The following is a 20838-nucleotide window of genomic DNA, read 5'->3' as shown; positions in this document are numbered from 1 at the left end:
CGTTAAGGGTGAAATTTACCTCTCTGCAGCATCATCACAAGACCTGGGCAGCACTTACATTCCACTTAAACTTAATTTGAATTTAAGTGGTGCACAGGGTTTTTGCTGATCTTCGCAGAGGGAAGAATTAATGGAGAGTCTGAGGTTTTTTTATTCTGGTAATTATCTGCAAATGTTCTGACATGCAGAAAGTGCACATATTTCAGAAAGATTTCTTTTAGAAACATCAGCAATACGGTGAGGCAAATTTGTTTCCAAACAGGAAGATTTATTCTCATAAAGCAGAGGATGGTGCCCACAAAAAGAGCTTTAGAGTGAAGAGTGAAAAGGTAACGATTTTATTCTTTGTTACATGATAAATTCTTTCTTCCCAAAGGCTACCAAGGCTCACATAAAGCTCAACACGAAGAAGCTTTACCAGGCAGACGGCTATGCAGTGAAGGAACTGCTGAAAGTCACCTCTGTGCTTTATGGTGCTATGAACACCAAGGGAGTGGAGCGCACAGACGTGAGTGAGGAAGACAGCAGCAAATTCAAGTTTGATCTTGGCTCAAGAGTAAGGAAAACTTGTAGTCTTGTTTTTTATTAATCTGTGGAAAAAAAAAACATTTTCTGGCTGAAACTTCAGTAGAGAATGTTCTCTAAAGGAAGTTTATATGCCTTTATCTCAGACTTTCTGTGGCTGAAGTTACACGCTATGGCTTGTTTTTAATTTGTGTGTTCTTAAGCAGAAGTAGAGGCAACAGAGGCACAAAATTGGTTATCTTTGTTTTGCATTGCTACTGAAATTGCAGAGCTATTGGAGTAGGCCAGAATAAAGGCTTATTTTCTCTATCTTAATCTCATTGCAACAAGGGAGCTTCCAAACCACTGACTGATAGTTGGGTTTTGAGCCAATTTGGGTTGAGTGGAAGGGGAATCTTCCTATCATCTTAACGGACATCAAAGTTGTTCAAGCCCTTAAAATAAACGCCTTCTCTAGATATTTCATTTAAAAAAAAAAAAAAGGCAACCAACAAAACTGTGTTAAATAAAAGGCGTTCTTGTTGCTGCTTTTTTGTTACTTTTATCACCTCTTTATATTCTGGTATCTTTAGTCTTTGATTCTATTATAGCTGTGCTATGTCAGATCTGCTAAGAAAGTACCTAGAAGAAATCATGAAAAAGCACTTCTAGATGATCAGTATTTGCTATCTATGCACTGTGCTAGTCATGTACCTTCTATTATATGCACTTTCTACTTTTGCATGTGGAAAAAGGTATTTTCCCTTTGCCCTGGGCAGCACATGAACCAACAACCGGCAGAGTCAGTTTTGAGGAGTGTTTTTTGTTGGCCTGAGGTGTCTGGGGTTTTACTGATGTGTAAATGGAGGCTAATCTAGACCATGAGAAAGCCAAGAGACAGGCTCACTGTGATTCCGGTGGGGAGCTTCAGTGCTACAGTAGAGATTCAGCCTCTGTGCTGGCCTCCCATGCGTTTTTAACATAAAATGGGAAAAAATCTGTGGATCTTCTGTGTGATATTGTGGATTCTCTTTTGCCATTGAGTGCTGTTGCTCTGTTTCCAGATTGCTGACTTGAAGGCAGCTAGACAGCTTGCTTCTGAAATCACCTCCAAAGGAGCAAGTCTGTATGACTTACTTGGCAAAGAAGTTGAGCTAAGGGTAAGTAAACCCTGGAGAGTGTACAAGAACTTTTGTTCGCTGGGTGCTGCAAAGGAAAAAAGGTGGAAAAAGTATGTAGCTGTTTTTAACAGCTGCATCTAAAATGAATATCCTGTTATTTGTAGGATTGGGTCAGAAAGTTTGCATTTTCTTCCCACTCATATTAACACATGGATTGCAGTGAAACTGAGAGAACAGTTTGGCACTTTCTCTTCAGAAGAAAACTGAAATAGTCTCTGGAGAACTATTTGGGGATATTGACTTCATGTGTATGTTTTAGCAGTGGTGATGAGTGTGTTCTGAAAGATAAATGATTAATGCCTTTAGTTATCCAAGTGCAAGGCTCATTATTTCTGTTATAGTAATTGAAAGCCCCACAAGCCTGCAGGGTACATATTCTTTAGCTTTGTTGTAAAATCACAAGCATTGCATGAAGTCACGGAAGTGTCATCAAACACTTTGCCAATAAGTCTTTCAATATTTTCTTTAATGCTTTCATCTGTAATGCTGTAGATTATTTGTTTGCTGATAACAGACATTTAAGCAAGGGAAGCCTGGAATATTCTAGTATTATTTTTGATAATCTTCAGATTTGTAATATCTGAGCTGTGGGAAGCGCATCCTGTAAGAGCAGTAGACTGTGTGCCTTGACAACTAATGCTCCCGGGTCCTCGTTTGATGGAGTGCGAGTGTTTCAAAGGATGGATGATGTACAGGGAAGATTACCTGTGGAGCGTTGTCTTTTCTTCTAGATACATTAGCATGGTGTACAGCTGTGTGAAAGACATTAGTATCTTAGAAGGGAGAGAGAAGTGATAACCAGTTTAATTCAACATACACAAGTCTTACAAAACTGTTAATCAGTCACTTCTCATCTTGTACTTTTTGCTTAATTTGCTGGCTTTGACATTTTCACATTTTCACGTGAGTACTGCCTAACGTGCTAATGCTTGCTTTAGAGCGTTAAACTATTTTTTTCTGTATATGGCATCTCTTAGAGCTCAGCTAAAAAGTCAAGTATAGGTCAGTGTAAGTCAGCATTTTTAGAAAGTACTTAAGCATTGCTTTGAAATTGGTCATTGTTTAATCACTTTAAATCAAGGCTTTTAGGAGTCCAACTGACTTTAGAACTGGGACTTAAAATAGGGACTTATACAAGTGCCGAGTGCTGAAAGTGTGAAATGAAAAATCAAGAGATGGGTAAGTGCTTCATCGCAGCCACTTCTCGTTGCACCCATAAAGAGACCTTCAATGGTAGTCTGTTTAAGGGTGCAATTTGTAAAAGGATAGTATTTATTATATACTGTAGAGAGCGTATGTTTCTTGTGGTGTAAGGACCGAGTGCACAAGCTGGGGCTAACTGATCTTACAGAGGTACGCAGTTTGTATTTTGCAAAAAGGTTTGACAGACTGAATTTATCTTCAAGAAATCCTGTCCTAGGAAAGATGACCTTTGCTTCTGTCTCATTAGCTACAAGTTTATATCTTTAAAGCACAACATGACACTATGCCAGTGCAGTGAGTACCTCGAGAGCAACAAAGAAACTTTCTTGCTCTGTTCCTTTTCATTTGATACTGGTTCCAGCCTTCTGAGTGATTTGTTAAAACTGGAGGAAAAAAAAAATGGCTTGGGTGTTAAATGCCAAGTTTGGTATGTAATTGTGTACGAGTTTGAGATTTAAGCATTTAGCAAAGCAAATAATTTTCAGGTTAAAAAGGCATGCGGTTGCAATAAGCAGTTTTCTGGTGGAGTTTGTCAAGTTTGTTTGTTTTAATTATAAGCAGAGTTATTTTTTTACTTCATGGCTTTTTCTTCTACAAAGACTGCTAGCATGGTGATGGTGATTACTTGGCTTTTTGCTTTCAATTAGTAATGGAAAGTTTATGACTAGACACCTGTTGCTGCCATTTTTTACGAAATTGCAGTTTAGATACTGTAAAAATTATTTCCAGTCCGTGCACCAGAAAAAGTAATCTCCTGAAAATGAGCTGAACTTAATGTGTTGTTCTGAGTAGTTTACAGATCACTTATACCAGGAAATGACCAAAGTGCTGGGCAGCTTTATTGGTTTTGGCACTGACATGCCTCTTGTTGTTTGGAGAGATGATGGAGGCCAGCACAGCGCCTTTGGGAGAGCTTAGAAAACATAAGGTGAAGTGAGACTAAATACAAGCGAATTCCCCTGGCTCTTGTCCTTTCCATCTTTTCAGGAGTCACAAAGCAAAACCTTTACCTTCAAATTGGTACTGGGGTCACTTCAGTTTACCTCTTTGTAAAGTAGATACGGTAACTTTCTCTTCCTCTGTGAAGCTTAACTAATAATATGGGAAGTGTTGTCTTGGGCTTTTCTGATAGAATCTGCAATACAATTGTGAATGATTATAGCTGGGATTCGATTCAGGAGTGATAACCTTCCTTTTGGCAGCTACCAAGATCTTTGTGACAGAACCTGAGACCCTCGCTCTGTACTTTAGGAAGCAGATGGAAAAGGGAAATCCAGAAATAACGTGTAGGTGGGAGATAAATCTTACCGCTCCCTGAAGCTGGAATTCAGCTGAACGTGCAGCTGGGTCACTGGCTCTCCGCTCCATTGTGCAGTTTGAGCCCTGTTTGGTGGTGCTGTGGGGTGTGCGCATCAACGCAGTCCATCCCAGGGAAAACCAGCAGCATCTGCCTCAGCCACCTGTGTTGCTGGGATGCTGGATACTACCCAGCTTCACTGCACGTGATGCAGCTGCGTCATGAGACCTTTTAAAGCTGTTGGGGCACCACAGATTTTGCACTTTAATTCCTGTAGAACTTATCTACCTTGAGACTTCATGGCTTTGGTCCTGTTTCCACAATGAGCCTCTGTAAATAAGTGCCCTTGCTTCCTTTTTAGTTGGTGGTAACCTAGACGTTTCAGCAGTGGAGTCGGGGGTGTGATTTGTCACCCCTAAAGTTCACGTGTTTGTAGGAGCAGCAGAACTGCACCGTGTGCATGCATGTTTCGGTAGAGTGTAAAGGGAACTCGGTGTGGATGGCACGAGCGAGAGACGCCTGCAGCTTGGTGAGGTGGCTTTCCCCTTTCACCTGCCGGTGCAGCCCGTGGTCGAAGATCTTGACTGGGTGCACCAGGTGATCCTGCAATCACAGATATGAACACCTGAGTGTGTGTGGTGTAAGACAGTTGGCGTGCTGCCCGGCACTGCCCAGCTTGAGGGCTTTTGTGTGCCTCGAACTCTTGGCAGCAGCAGCTCCAGCCTCGCTGCAGGCTATCCCAGCTGGGGGAGCAGAATCCTCAGGGCTGCGGGGTTTTCCTACACAAAGTTTACGGCAGGGAGGGAGGATGTCTCTGGGGGGAAAAGAGGGATGTATGGCAACCTTTAGAAGATTTCATCATCCTAATTTTTCCTCCCAAATATTTTAAAATAATTGGGCTACATGAGCTCACTTGAGTATGAAATGAACTCATCGAGTGAGAGGCAGAGAGCCAAATGCTGCTGTTTTCTGCCACTGCCATTAAGTCTGATAATGCCTATGGAAGTCAGTGGTGTTGTAGTTATTTCCAAACAGCCAGTGTGGAGGGCAGTAAGGAATTGCCCGTCATCGTTTCACACCATCTCCCTGGATTCTTCACAGACTCGGTGAGGTGCTCTGAAGCTGACGGGGTGGCATCCTGTGCCTGCCCTTCCCACCCCGTTCCAGGTGGGCAGGAAAAGTGCTGGGAATTCTTCATGTGGAGAGCTAGAGCTTTGTCCGTACATATCAAACTAGCTGCCATTAATCTAAGGTTACTTTTAGTATTTTTTTTAATGTGTTATTTATTGATTTCCATTGCTTATTTTCTTTTGACATTGCGTGGCTAAGTAACGCACACAGTAAATTGCACTGGAGGAGAGACCGCGCTATTGAAGGGCAGTAGGAGAGCAGTATGGTTTATTTGTTAATTACGTTTTATGTCCTGAAACCTGTTGCATATATTAAAATGCATCGACAGTTCTGATATTGTTTTAATGAATTTGAGAACATGGTTGTTTTATTTTCCCCGAACTCCCTCCCCCTTCCCTTCCAATTCATCCATCTCCAAATATCCAATTGGAGGATCTTGCTACCAAGGCTTAGTTAAGCTGAGGATCTTGTTTCTATCCTAAGCAAAGACTGCTTCATCTTCGTGTAACCGTAAAAGAAATGCCAGCGTTTGTCATTAATGGGTTGAATAGATCTGTTTTCATTGTCTAAGCACCTTTTGGGGAAAGATCACTGGGAAAAGTGAAGTAAAACTCGTTTTTATTTCCTGTAGAAATGTTGACTATAATTTGTGTCACAACCTTTATTTTCTTTATTGGAGCTCTTCTTGCACATAATTTGTATAGAAGCTATGTAGAAAATCCTTATGCATAAGATAAACCTTATTGATCCAAGTCATGGGTCACTTTCGTAAATTACTTTCTGAATGAAAACAAATTTCAGCCAGAGAAAGGAAGGGCTTATTAAGGGAAAATTTATATCAGATGTGTTGTAGGTACGTATTGATGTAAATGCATCTGTATTAATTTGGTAGAGTATTTGTGTTCATGGAAATGTGGTACTGTGCCTTTGTAATGCCTTTATAAATCCATGATTTCCTCACTGAATTTCTGATATATTTGTAAACTGCTTTTAGAATTAATCTATAATGTTCAAACAACAAAAAAAACCCACAACCAATAAACATCACTCAAACCTTTAATTTAAGAATACTGGAGGAAGCAAAACCTACAGGTACTCATTTGCTTAATTCAGACTAGGGTGCTGTTGGTAATTGTTTTGGTCAGAATCTTAACTAAAAGCTATGCTTATCTCATCAGATGAAAATCACAAATGTCGTTTTTGGTTTAAATAAGAAATCAGATTTTATATTTGAGCAGAACAGGAAGGCATTTCCCGATAAACAGCCCTACAGCAGCAGAAAGCTAAAATGTGAGGAGAAGCCGCTGGGTTCCAGCCCTGCAGACGGGTCAGGAGATTTCCTTTCCTGCTCTCCCACCTCGTGCGTCGGGCTGCGGGGCGCAAGGTGTGGGTGGGGAGAAGTGCAGGCGCTGCCTTTGCCCTGTTCCAGCTGGGACACCGGTGCTGCCAGGTAACTGCCGGGGGGGAGCTTGGCACAGTTCAGCGCTGAGGGGGAGAGAGACGGAAAGCTGTACTTCATCAGGGGATCTTTGGAGTTCAGTGCTGGAGTCCACTGAAGCTGCTGGGATGCTGTGCTTCAAGAACAGCTGTTGGTGAGCACAGCATAGGTTGGTGTCCTGTGGCAGTGCGCTGGGGGAGGGACAGGCTTCTTGTTTTAAAATGGATTTAGCCCTTATATTTGCAGATAGTTTGCAGTTTCCAGTCTTACTGGTCCAAGTATAGAAATTGGAAAGTTGGAGTTCGTAGAGTCTGTTTTTAAATACGCTGGTTCCTAGCGCTCAGTAATTGTTTCTTCATGCGTGGAATCATTGTAATCTTGATGTATGTTAGGACTGTAGCGGAGCTGATGAATGAGTTCTGGTGCAACACAGTGAGTTCCCCAGCTGAAAAGCAAATTCTGTGCATGGAGATGCGTGTATTTATCTTCATTGCCTCCTTTACTGCCAATGGGACTTCCTCTGCATTGCATGACTATGTGGCCTTAATTTTCAGAGTATTTATATCCAGCTTTGGAAGAGTAACTAGACACTGAGTTCTCGTTTCCTAGCACTCCCTCCACGCCCCCCCCTCAGATGAGGAAATGTGGGGGTCGATTTGAGTTTGGGGTAGGGATGGAGAGATTTGATTTATATTTCTCCCTCTCTCCATCCCTCTTTCTCTCTCTCTCTCTGCATACACTGTTTTCTATGCTTAGGAGGACCAAAAGAAGTAGAAGTTGAAACTACCGGTGCTGTGATCAAGCTTGTCAAGCCCCAAATCAAGAAAAGCACCAGAGTAATTAATGTTGGTGCTCAGGCAAAATGCAGCGCCACTTCATTGTGCGTTCAGTTCAGTTTTCACATGGGTCGGCTGACTCTGGACCTACACAGCTAACTGCTACGGTCTTGTAAATGGCCCAGAGACCTTAGAAAAGCCAGTGGTCCTCTGTGTCATGTGACAGCTGGTTACCGACAGGTCGTTCGTGGGGAAGATGGCAAGATGAGTCTTTACTGGGAGGGAGGGCTGATGAGGTGACCCAAAAAATTCTTTAGCATAAAGCAGTAACGACTTTCAAGGTCAATTGTGATCAATTGAGGAAGGATGCTCCTGAGTTGTCATACGTTGAACATCCAAAAGGAAAAATTCACGGCTATTTATAACACTTGGGCGAAGCTGACTGTCTCTGAGAGGCTGCCACTTTGCGTCTGCCAGAGGTCCCGTGGACGTGTTGGCAGGAGCCTGTCAAGTAGCTGCCTCGCTTAGGCTTGCTGACTTATTAGATGCAGTAAGATAATGAAGCAAAAAAATTCCAAAATAAAACTGCCTCTGTGCTGGTGGCAGGCGTAAAGATTTCTGACCTTCTCAAGGTTGTTTTCATTTTATTTACCTCTTAATTAACTCCAAGCCATGTAAAACTGAAGAAAGGTGAAAATAATCTCTCTTCTGCTGTACTTTGCTTGTGCTGAAGATGGGCAGCAGCCCGGGTCAGTATTCTCACGTTCCTCTTGGCTCTTACTCAATCTGCAACCTTGAACAAACCATTTAGTCCCTGTGTATTCTCTTGCGTAAATAAAGTAATTTCTGTAATTTTGTAGATCAAAGTTTTTAACAGCCAGATAGCGTTTCCAAGCCTGCGGAAGATGAATTTTGAAGTACAGGGTGTTGGTACGAGTGTTCCTGTTATGTATGCACACAGTATAAGCTTATTCCAAAATTGATGGAAGCCATTGAGAATCTCTTTGCTGACTTCAGTTTGTGACATGCTTGAATTAAACTCTCAGGAGAGCCAAAGGCATTTAGATCCAGCTGCGGAACTGAAATGGCATTAGTTACAACATAAAGAGATGCCACTGAAGACATTTAACTGGATCTCTTCATTCCCTGCTTCTTGATTAAAGATTCCCTCTCCCCTGCCTCCCCCTGCTCGTTCTGTTGCGGTTTGCTGCCTGCCCCTTTCCGTCGAGGGAGAGGTGGGTCGGCTTGGAGTGACAGCTGCATTCTTGAAAGGTAACTACAAGAAATTATTTTACCTGTGATGTTGGAAATGTTTTCCATCTGCCAAATGTTAGTTCTGGGTGCTAGATATTGCCTAGGGGAGGCTGATAAACTCATTTCTCTCTTTCCCGTGCCTTGGCTACAAAGTTGCCATGCACATCACAGGGGTAAAAGTGATTTCTAGTGGGAACTTGAAATTCGAAGTTCCCAGAACTCCAGAGAATTACGTAGTTTGCTTCAAATTCTTTGAGCTGTGCTGCTTCAAACCAAAACCTAACTTACCAGTTTTGAAGAAAAGGGATTATTGCAAGGTGGGAAGCCAAAATTAAACCTTGAAATTGTGAGAAGTTGAATCAATACTGTCCTATACTTTGGATTGCTTTAACCATAGGCATGGTTATATGTTCACGTGACAAATGATTTTCTAGTGAGCTTTGCATTAGTATTTGGCTTGGAGACATACCATCATCTATAAATTGGTAGGGGGCGTGTTTCCTGTTGCAGTTTGGGGCCCGTTGTTTCAGTGCAGTGACGATTTTGTCAACCATCTGGAAGACTTGCGTGCTTGTAGCTCAGTTCTAGACTGTTTTGAAAAGCCATTCTAGCTTAGCTGGGAAGAAAATCACATCCAAACCGTCTTCTGTATGTCACAGCACTTGTCAAAAACTGCATGACTCTGCGAGAAGGTTCGCTTAATAATTGGGCTACATCAGAAGCGTTGTGTTCTGAATATCTGGTGAGGCTTCAGTTGCTCATTATTCCTAACCTTCCTTCATTAGAGACAAAGTATAGCCATGTCAAAATTTTAGTGACATAAGAGGAAAATGTGCTGACTTAAATTGCCTTTGTTTCTGCTGAAGAGCCGCCCTGTATTTCTGTCACTGGAGCACACCAGCCACTCCACTTCTTGCTGGTTAAGCTTTGTTGGGAATGGAAACCCAAGCTGCGTGGCAATGTTTGCGGAATCGAGGGCTTGATGCGAGTTAAAAAGTTTAAACTGTCTCTCGGGTGGTATTGCTGCATACCCAGTGCCTGTTCCTGCTTTTACTGCAGCTTTGCATGGTGTCATAGCATGTTTTTGAGGTCTGAAAGATGCTGCTGAACAAAACACGCTTTTTGTTGATGTTTCTTTTTCGTTCTGAGGAAATCATAACCCTTCCTGAAGCTTTCCTTTTATTTTTGTCGAGTAGGGAAAGGAAATACTTTTAAAAACATTTGTTACAGAAGGATGTGGATAAAAGGAGATACTGAAGTAACTTCTGGCCTGACCAGGTGCCTTGCCTTTTTGATGACCCTGCTGTTTTTTCCTTTAAAAAACAAAAAGCATGCTTCCAACTGTCCGTGCTGCCCAAGGCCAATTTCATCTGTTTGTAGTAGGAAATCCACTCACAAACACAGCTTCCGCTGTGCTGGCAGACATACGTTCGTTGTCTTCTTGCCAGACTGTGGAAGAGACATCACAAGCTGCCGCCTGGATCGGGACCCCCGGTCCAAGCAGGACCCTGCAGCCCTGTGGACTAATCCAAACTTTACCAATGCAATGTGCCGTGAAACCCGTCACGTATTAAATTAAAGGTGAGGGTTCTAAGGGTGCGGGAAGACACCAGTAAGCACATGCTGGGGTTTGTGAGCGGAAGGTAATTCAGTGGAAACAGCTCTTGAGCTAGAAGACCCGCGGACCACCTGGAGGTGGGTGTGGGGAGGGGAGAGCAGTGTAACTACGTGCCTGTCAGAAAGCTTTACAATCCTCCTTCTTGCCTCACAGTTCAGCAGTCTGGATGCTAATGTTTGCAAGGGGTTTCTTCTGTCATAAGGCATATGTTCAGATTACATCTTATCTGGCTAGGCAGACTGCCTGATTCTTTTTGGTCTGCAGAAAATTATGCTTTCCAGCTGGTTCTTTAGCTCAGATCCCCTTCTCGTGCCATGCTTTTTAAACATTGCAATAGCTACTGGGGCTTCAGACAGTAGCTTTGGTTGAGGGCTCTGCATTGCTGAGTAGGCAGATGTCTCTGTGGATTTACTTTGTGGACTGCTGAGGTGAGCATACAAGACAGCAGCTTCCTGGGAGCCTGGAAGCAGCAAAAGTCTCGATTAACTTGAGCTTTAATCTCCTGGGGAAGAAAGTAGGCTGTTAGAAGTATCAGGTTCCTTCAGAAGGTCTTGATTATTATAGAATCATAGAATATCCCAAGTGGGAAGGGACCCGTAAGGATCATCGAGTCCAACTCCTGGCACCGCACAGGTCTGCCCAGAAGTGTAGACCATGTGACTCAGTGCACAGTCCAAACGCTTCTTAAATTCAGACAGGCTTGGTGCAGTGACTACTTCACTGGGGAGCCTGTTCCAGTGTGCGACCACCCTCTCGGTGAAGAACCTCTTCCTGATGTCCAGCCTAAACTTCCCCTGCCTCAGCTTAACACCATTCCCTCAGGTCCTATCCCTGGTCACAAAAGAGAATAGATCGGCGCCTGCCCCTCCGCTCCCCCTCGCGAGGAAGTTGTAGACTGCGATGAGGTCTCCCCTCAGCCTCCTCTTCTCCAGGCTGAACAGGCCCAGTGACCTCAGCCGCTCCTCATATGTCTTCCCCTCTGGGCCCTTCACCATCTTCGTCGCCCTCCTCTGGACACTCTCCAACAGTTTCACGTCCTTTTTGTGCTGTGGTGCCCAGAACTGCACACAGTGCTCGAGGTGAGGCCGCACCAGCGCAGAGCAGAGCAGATCACTTCCCTCGACCGACTAGCGACGCCGTGCTTGATGCACCCCAGGATACGGTTGGCCTTCCTGGCTGCCAGGGCACACTGCTGGCTCATATTCAACTTGCTGTCAACCACAGCCCCCAGGTCCCTCTCTGTGGGGCTGTTCTCCAGTGTCTCGTCCCCCAGTCTGTACGTATAGCCAGGGTTGCCCCATCCCAGGTGCAGGACCTGGCACTTGCTCTTGTTAAACTTCATGCGGTTGGTGATCGCCCAGCTCTCCAGTCTGTCCAGATCTCTCTGCAAGGCCTTTCCATCCTCAGCAGAGCCTACAACTCCTCCAAGTTTGGTGTTGTCGGCAAATTTGCTCAAAACACATTCTAGTCCTGATTATTTTTAATTTCCATCCTGTACCTTCCTGTTCATGTGTAACTGTGCCTAATAATCCATTCCATTTTGGCCAAATGTGATCACGGTGTATGTTAATTAGTTTCCTGAACGGTAAACTCTCCAAAAGTAGAGTTTTATTACCTGCATGGACAGCTGTAGTTACAAAAACCCTGTTTGCAGTGAGTATGGGATGTAATGCTTCCTGGAGTAAGACTGAAGGCAGCAGAGAGTGGCAGTGAGAAGGTAACTCGCATGTGCTCCTGAGAGAGGAGCAAAGATTTAATCTGTGGTCAAAAAATCTTACGTGCAAAGTCTACTGTGGTGGAGAAAAGCTTTTGTGTCCGGTCCTTAAGACAAAAAAAGAAAAGATCTAGAAACCTCCGTTAGACCTCTGCACATCAGTATATACCTATAATATACAACAGTTATCATGCGTGACCTGTATGCTAGTCGTGCACCCCTTACTGCGCTTCAGAAGATACGTGCATCCATTTATTGCACATATCAGGCGTGCAGGAAGCTAGCTTAGCTGGTTTTGATTCAGCATGATGGAAAACAATAGCTAGTTGGAAATTCTGCACTGGGCATGTTTGTAGACTGTTTTTTGCATTAGTGGCTTTTCATTTTTAACCAAATATAAAACTCCTAGAGGGAAAAATTCTTAGTAAAGGAAGCGGTGGGGGGCTTTTGCAGGAATGGCAGCAACTTCCTGGCCCCACGTTGTGTGCATAGTAGGTGCATTTGCCTTTTCTGCATGCTGACATTACTTTGTGGCCAGGCAGCCTGTGAATTTAGGATGACTTTGTGTTCCTTGTTGTCACTGCAGCACCCAGGGAAACAAATCAACAGGAGCATAGTGCAGTGGGAATGGCCTGCCTTGCTCAGTGGCATCACTCTTGCATGTCAGCGTATTTGCTCGGCAAGACAACGCGAAGTAGCACAGGTACACTCAAAATCCACCACCTTAGTTCTGTTTGCAGGAACTTCCTGTGCAGACAAGCGCCAGCATTGCCGCTGTACTCAGAGTCCGCTGACTTTAATAGAAGGTCTTCAGGTTGTGGTAGAAGGCTGAGAAATTGTACAGCTATTTCCCACTCTAGGTCTGAAATGCAAGCCAAATGAGCCACGCTGCAGCTGAGTCCATGTAAGTGCTTCTAGATTTCGCAATGGGCTCACAACATTGCCCTTCATGTAAGGGTTCTGAATCAGATTATAACACCTCTTGCATAATGGAAAGCTAAAATGTACCTTGGAAGTGCTGCTGCTGGTTTCTGCTAAGGCCATGATCCCATGTACTTTCAGAAGATGCTGGGAGCTGTATCTTGACCCTCTGCCAGTAATTGCTCTGTGGAGCCCATATGACATTTGACAACAAACCAGTTCCTTCTGTAGTGTTTGCTACTGAATCTTGTGCTTTGGGAGAGTTTTGTATTTTTTTCTTGACAATTTCAGTTGACTGTGTGGAATATTTCTTATAATTGATGTGTAAGGGGGCTGAAGTCCAAACTTACAGGAGCTTTTATCTGGCTTTTATTTTGCTTTTTATTCAGGAAGATGACAAAGCCATACTGTGTTTTTTTTGTTTGTTTTGCTTTTTAATTTGCAGTGCAGGTGCCCAAATCTAGCCATCTAAGCCCGTTTCGGATGGCTGAAGTTGACCAAGACATCTGAAAATGGCTGGCAAATATAATACAGGACTTAGGGCGTACCTGGAAGATGAGTGACATCTTTGTTCGGGCACTGGAGTCCCCTGCATGTTAGCATTTATTTCAGAGATCCTGTATATACCTGAAGGGGAACTTTGCTTTGAATAAAAGATAAGTATTCCCTAATGGTCTTAGAGATCCATGTTTTTCCACATCCAGGAAGTTTGTCTGTAGAGCTTTGTGGAACAGGTCTTCAGTGACAGGAAAGGCAGGTCCTGCGCTGCTTTTCTGCATTTTATATTTCAAACGGCCTTTGTACGTTAGCTGAGTATTTGGCAGTGAGGCTGAAAGAGGGTTTGATAAAATTACTGTCCCTGTATTTGTATCCTACAGGATGCTTTTTTGATGAGTGCTGCAGAACTCCTGGTGCAATGAACGAGTTGCTTCCTTGTCCTTTGGCAGAAAGAAGCTGTACTGTGACACCAAACTGAGTGTTGTGACTATAATGACAGTTTGCGGTCCTGTGTTAGGCAGACATCTCCAATAGGAGCCAAAAGGTGGCTGCTGGGGTAGATGACCAGAACCGCAGCTTGTCACAGCTTCTGGAGGGCCAGCTGCTGGTGTGGTTTCTGTCGACAGAACCTCAGGCATCTGCTGTGAGGATCTGCTGTGGCCTTCTCCTTTGCTGGTTTTTGACCCAGGGGACCGTCACTCAGCAGCGGTGCACACGTGAGACTAGTAATTTCTTTAGACGGATGGAGTTTTGAAGGCTTTAAGCTCAGTGGTACTTCCTGAAACGACGGCAGTACAGTTTTGCTCTAAGGAAATCTATCTTCACTTTTGACGCCAAAACTGGTGCAACTTGGGTGGAGCTGGCTTCGCTGTTAGCTTTCTGCATCCTGCAGGGATTGTTCTGTCAGGCTGTGCTCTGTTCTGCTTGATTGGGCAGTCAGCTGGCCTTTGATTAGAGATCCTTCTAACTTTGTAATGAAATTCTCATTTCCAAAGAAAACAAAATTTTTGAGTCTAAACCAGCCAACTAATTTGATAGTACATTCAGTTGGCTTTGTCCAAAGTGAGATGCAAAACTTGCAGAACTAACATCTCAGCCTTTCCGTGCAGCACCAAATACTGGTTGAACCAGAGTGGGTAAAAAATGCCAGCAAATGGTGTCTCTTGTGTACTTTTGTGTGTTTTCTTTAATAATTGTCAGCTTTAGTTCATCAAAAATGATTTTACGCTTGGCTTCCCTGATTTTTAATTAGTATTTATCATGTAAAAGTATAGCCAGGGAGCTCTTTGAACACTTTGAACAGGAAGCACTGGTAAGTGGTAAACAATCAGCTTGTTCATGAATACCTCTCTGTTTTTGTATGTGTTTGTCTTCTTAAGTTGTAATTACTAGGCATAGTCCTAAATTGTTCAGCTTCTTCCCTCCTCTTGCCTTGATAATTTTTTCTATATTTTCCACCTCTCCTGAGAACTCTGTTTTTAATGGTTAATTTAAAGGAAGCCTCTTGTGTATTATAATGTGCATTCTGATTAGTACACCTAGTTGCAAAGAGTACATTACTTCAAAAGAAAATGAAGAAAGACACATTTTGCAGCTTGGTTTCATTTGCACACCTTTTTTGAGCACGTGGAATTGTGAGTACAGCCAGTAGCAATGTAATACCTGGTATTTGGGCAAATTCAGAATATTGGTTTGCCTTCAGGTGTACAGCCTGTTTGTAGCCACAGATTTAAGCACAAACAGGCAGCTTTTGTGCCAAGTCAGGTTTTAAAAATCTCCGTTGTCATCTTACTGCGTATTTTACACCGGGTAAGAAATGCTATTGATGACAAGTTGGGCTGGCAGGAAAACATGGTTTATTTGCTCGTGTGGAGAGTCAGAGATTGTCAAAGTGGTCGTGTGAACTTAAATTCATTTTCTTTCATTTGCTAATGGCTTAATAATGTTTAAATTAGTCAACTCTGGTATTTTAAATACTTTTCATAACATCTCCATAGTCTTTGTGGGGTGTTTTATTTTTCTTCATGCACATTAATGTGAGCTGTCTTCTTTTTATGGCCAGTTGCAGGGTCCTTCCTCAAAAGAGGTACTGAAAGTAAAAGCTTTTTCTTCAAGAGTTTTCATGGGGTGACAGGAAATGTCCCGCTGACAGATATCCATGGGAGCCTTTACAAACATCCATTAACAAATTCATTGACCATTTTCATTTTCTCAAAGTGTATTTATTTTTCTGTTATGATTTAGTGCCCACTTATATTTACTGCTCTGAAGTGCCACAGGTTAATGGCACTGTTTGTAGCAATGAAGTGAAAAATGGGAATGCAAACGTAGACCCTTAGGGAGGAGCTGTGTGCCCATGGAAGCTGCAATGGTGCACCTGGGTTCACCTCTCAGTCTGCTGGAGCGCAAGGAGGACGTTCATGACACTGACTGCCTTCGTTTCGGTTAAGCTGTGGTTCAGTAATCAAGTCTGAAAATACAAATTGCTGCCTTAACTCTGCTCTTCATTGGCCTGACGAATTTTTCCAAGCGGGCATGACTTCAGGACTGAACCTCGTTCTGGACATTGATGCGGATTTCTCCATGAAGACTGTATGTAAAACTTCCACGGGTGGTAGAGGGAAGGTAGAAGGAGAGACATCAAACTTGTAGAGATGATTCCAACTTGAAATGGTGGCTCCTCAAAGGTATATCTGAAACCCATCAGTTACCCTGATCTGACAAAGGTCAGAGTGACTTGTGCGTTATCTGTGGGTGCTTCACCAGGCTACTAAAAGGAAATTGGTAAGGGAGTTGGGTGTAATTAAAACCTAAGGTCCTTGCTGTTTCTTTTATCTCGTTTGAAAATGGAAAGGAAAATCATTTCCTTCCTCCTGCTGAGTGATAAACTATTTTGTTGGAAATACAGTCGCTTTGTAGCAGAGATCTCACTGTTGCCATCAGGAGAGCTGAGTGCACTTGGCAGGGCAGTTTTTCCAGCAGCTGATCTGGCTTCCTTTTCAGCTTCTGTGCATCTTGGCTCAGGCGGAGTCTTCACAAATGAACAGGCATTTTGTTGAGCTTGTGGATGCAGAATGGTCTCATAATAGCTACTGAGCTACGTTATTCCTATCCGGCCTTCCTCCAAAAGCGTCTACCTGTGGAGTTATTCAGGAATATGTACTGTGCAGACTCTTCGCATCTTATATTCAACCAGACTGACTTTCTGCTGCTTGGCGCTTGTATTTCTGTGTGGGCAGGGGAATGTTCATAAGCACCTTAGGCAGCGTAAGCTGTCACTGCCACTAACAGATGTAGCTCTTGTCATTCCCCAACAGGATATTTCCCCTACTTCTCTTGTGCCCCCCCAAAAATAACAAAAACCCTCCACACAGCATGTGGCAGGCTGATTCAGGGAGCTGATCCAGCAGAGGAATAAGCTCTGCACGAAAAGCAGCTTTTTTTGTCTGGGTGAGCTCCCTGATTGGATTCACTGTGCAACTCTCTGAGTTTGAGTTGGTGAGGCAGCAGGATGGAGTTGGGCTGCCTCCGCCAGTACGTGCTTACGCAAGCTGGAGTATCTGGCCTGGTAACGTAACGGAGTAATTGTATCTGCTTCCAGCATCTGTCCTGTAGTAGGCTGGGTGCAGCCTGTTGTGATGCGTATAACGTGTTTTCAGGTTCTTAGTCAGATGTTCTCTAGAGAGATGCTATTTCTGTCTTTATCCACCTGCTTCCAAATGGTTTGCCGACATAAGATGATTTTAAGGACTTTTGGCTGGAAAAATCTCCCTCTTCTCCCAATCAAGCAACCAATCCAGTGTTTTTGTGTAATGACCTGGTCAGTTTTGTAAGACATCATACAGACGAGGGCATGCTGAATACTCCTAAGCCCATCTGTCCCCAAAACTGCTGTATGCAGAAGAGGTTTTTGGGGGGATATAAACAAGGAATGCAGTTTTGATGAGGAGTCTGAATCACTTGGTTACCTGAATCAGAGAAGCCCATACATCTGCATCAGCTCATTTCATATGGGTCTGCACCCACATGGGAGGCACTTACGGACTGTCCCAACTGCCTGGTTTAGTTAGGTGGGTTCACGCTGCTTGTGTCTCTGGGAGTTTTTGACACTGGGCTCATCTGCCTGTACTGCAGTTTATGTGAGCTGCATTGTAATGATGAAATCTTCTGTGTAATGTTGCACACTTTGCTTAATGTGTAATAACCTGTGCAGTTTCCAGAAAATCTGCATTCAAGAATAGTTGCAGTTCAAATGATAACACTTACCTTGTTTTGAAAAGTTACCTTAATTGCTCCATGTTGATCCCAGCCTCACTTAACTGACATTTTCATAACCTCCCATTCTTTTAATTGTTTGAGCCCTGGTGCATAAATACTAAATCCTATGCCATTTGTTATGCAGATGATTATGTTGTTGTTGCTTGACCGTCCTCTGTTCTGCAAATACTAATTTCTTAGTGTACTGTTTAAATTTATTTATGTACTTTTGTTTCATAGGAAGCAAGAACAGAATCTATTGCCAGACCTTTGGAGATAAATGAGGCTGAGAAGATGATGAAAATTGCCATTGACTGTGTTCTGGTAAGCAAATTGATATTTAATTGCAAAATCATCATTCCTCTCCTGCAAGAAGAATGTAGTTGTTCTTATCAACAGCCTAGGGTTAAGCTGTAACACACACATCACCTTCAACTGACTGGGCCAAGTAATGCTCTGCCTGGTTAGTTAACAGGTAATGTGAAACTTCAACTAATGGCTAATGCAGGTTTTGGTCTTTGTGTTCACACGTTTAATGTTACCTATGTTCATCAAGGGAGAGAGCAGTCTGTGATGACTCCTTGCATCGTGGCAATGAATATAGTGATGATCTTTATGATTTCTGTGGAAAATCTGTTGTGTTCAAAGTGAACAGCCTTGTTAACTGTAACTGGTAGCTTTTCTTGGCAGAGTAGAAGAGGTGTCTGCACAGTGATGATTATGAGCTGGCAGTCAGAAATCACAGCCTGCAGCAGAACGGATAAACTATGTTAGCAGCAGCACCTTGGAGAACATGTTAAGAACAACTCTGCTGCCAGACTGTTGTGCTGTATGGCTGTGTTGGTTTAATGTGCAGAAATATTCTCCCAGCTGAACTGACTTTGGTAACAAACCTATGGTGTTGCTGTCAATACAGCTGTGTCAAAGAACAGCTTCCCTTGGCCTCTATCTTGGGAGAAAACAACAGAAAACCCCTCCATGGTTTAGTCGTAATCCCTGCTTCTGGTAGGGGCTCAGCAGTAGTCCCAGAATCTCTACAGGAATGATTGACTGCATCAGCACAGAAATCTGCATGCCACCTCCATTGTTTAAGCTGTGTCAATTTTACAGTCTGGGCTGCAAGGGGCATACTTGGTAACTCAAAATGTGTTGCTACGTCTGGGGTCGTGAAGGTAGGCTCTGGAAAAAGGATAGCTGAACTGAGAAAGGGGTGAGAAGAACTTGCACTGTGCTTATTAGTGGCATGCCAGTGCATCGTTACGGTTCTAGTTTCAGAAGTCCCTTGTCCTGGTCTCGGGAACATTGTCCTTGCTCCAGTGCTTGGGTTCCTGTATCTCTGAATCATTAGCTGCCCTGAGAGGCAAGTATGGTGGTTAATTAAATCCTAGTGAATACTGTAAGTTATTTAACTGCAAACTGTATCCAGTCCAATTGTATAATTACAAGGAGTGGAGTTCCAGGTTTTAAACAGCCAGCACATAATCAATAGATACTCCTGACGATCTTTCTTTGTTTCTGCTCCTACTTGCAGTCCATATCAACTCTAAATGTTGTTAATGTGCATTGATATTCCAGGCAGTAGTGCTAATAAACTAACAGGAAAATATTAGAGCAGTTGAGGAATACCAATAACACATACCTCATCTGGTTTAGTTCTGGGCCAGTTAATGAAACGACCTATTATAGCTGTACAGCATGTAACAATTACTGCTAGAATTTGAGCAACTGTGGAGTCCTTCTTCCCTTTCACTCAAGCGAGATTCAGAGTTTCTAGAGCATGAGCACCCTGAATGCACTCAGTTGTTCTAAAAAGCTTTCCCCTCCTTATTCCTGTAATGCGTTACAAATTTTGGGATGCTTCCCAGATTTTGAAAAGATGGATGCAGCAAGACTCAGAAGAGTATGAAAGTATTGGGATAGATTAACTTCTTTTCAAAAGTAACATTTATCAGGAAGAAAAAGAATGTTGATAAAAGCCTAGATATTCCCTAAAATAGCGCCAAGAAATTAATACATTTCTCATCTGTGTTTGTTCAGATGCCTACCTGTTGAAAGATGACTTTCTATATCCTTTCAGATTTTTGGAGGGGGCTTCTTTCCTTCCCATCTTTTAGTACCATTTTGATGAAAAAGAAAGTAAGAAAGTTAAAGCTCAGGACAACTTTTTCTTTTCTTTAAGAATGCATGGGGAAAAAATAGGTATTTTAAATTTCTAAATGTATAGCTAGTTCATTATCCTGGTCATGGTCACACACAAAAAAAAAATTATTCTCATTGCCTGGCTTGTTCTAGCTCACTGTTATAAAGTTCTATGAAAACGTTATATGAGATAATACAGAAGTATGTTTAGCATCTGAAAGACAATTCTAATTATTCCAGCGCATGCTATGGTTTATCATCCTTCTCCTTTAGGAACAAGTCCAAAAGACTAAAGACATGTTGAATAATGTGGCTTTGGATGAAGCCAATTTGGAAGCCAAGATTGAAAAAAGAAAATTGGAGCTGGAAAGAAGCCAGAAGAGGCTACAGACCCTACAGAGTGTTCGGTAAAGATTATGAACCGATTACCTACTGCATAAATGAGTGCTAGCGTAAATGATGGTATTGTGTGTTCTTAATGCTTAGAGCAGCGAGGAGTGAAGTCTGTTAATGAGACTGAGATGATGGCCTGTGGGAGAAGGATTTTCATCTCTAGAGATGCCCAATCTGGATTGTAGTTGTTTTTTTGGTTATTTTGTATTTGAAATCAGATTATCAGGGCTGTTAAAAGCCCCCAGAACATTATTTGGTGGGCTGCCTAGTTGCTGCTTGAGCTGTACAAAATGGTCAGGTAGTATGTCTTTTTTCCTTTATCATTAAACATAAATGGAGACATGTACTTCCACTGAAAATGACATGTGGTGCAAGCATTCCCTTTGTTCCAGAGGCTTCCAGCATTCCCAGCCACCAAAGTAATTAGGCATCCCTTGTTGGGATAGGTTCCTCTGGGTAGTGACACAGCTTGCCATAAAATCAAAATGTTCAGGTCCATGGTTTAGCTTGGTTA

At 42.9% G+C, this 20838-nt stretch overlaps 1 protein-coding gene across 2 annotated transcripts in view; it reads left to right on the top strand.

The window, feature by feature from the left end:
• Window positions 1–20838, top strand: part of CLUAP1 (clusterin associated protein 1) — a 74718-nt gene that overhangs the window by 6773 nt on the left and 47107 nt on the right. For both annotated transcript variants that reach the window (XM_035549101.2, XM_035549099.2), the window contains exons 4-7: window positions 377–556; window positions 1569–1664; window positions 18033–18116; window positions 20205–20338. In XM_035549101.2, the coding sequence (XP_035404994.1) occupies window positions 377–556; window positions 1569–1664; window positions 18033–18116; window positions 20205–20338 (494 nt within the window). The remainder of the gene's footprint in view (window positions 1–376; window positions 557–1568; window positions 1665–18032; window positions 18117–20204; window positions 20339–20838) is intronic.

The sequence above is a fragment of the Cygnus atratus genome, chromosome 15 (genome assembly GCF_013377495.2).
Source record: "Cygnus atratus isolate AKBS03 ecotype Queensland, Australia chromosome 15, CAtr_DNAZoo_HiC_assembly, whole genome shotgun sequence".
NCBI classification, from domain to species: Eukaryota; Metazoa; Chordata; class Aves; order Anseriformes; family Anatidae; genus Cygnus; species Cygnus atratus.
Note: the sequence above shows the minus strand (reverse complement) of the source record. Positions and strands in the feature narration are given on the sequence as shown.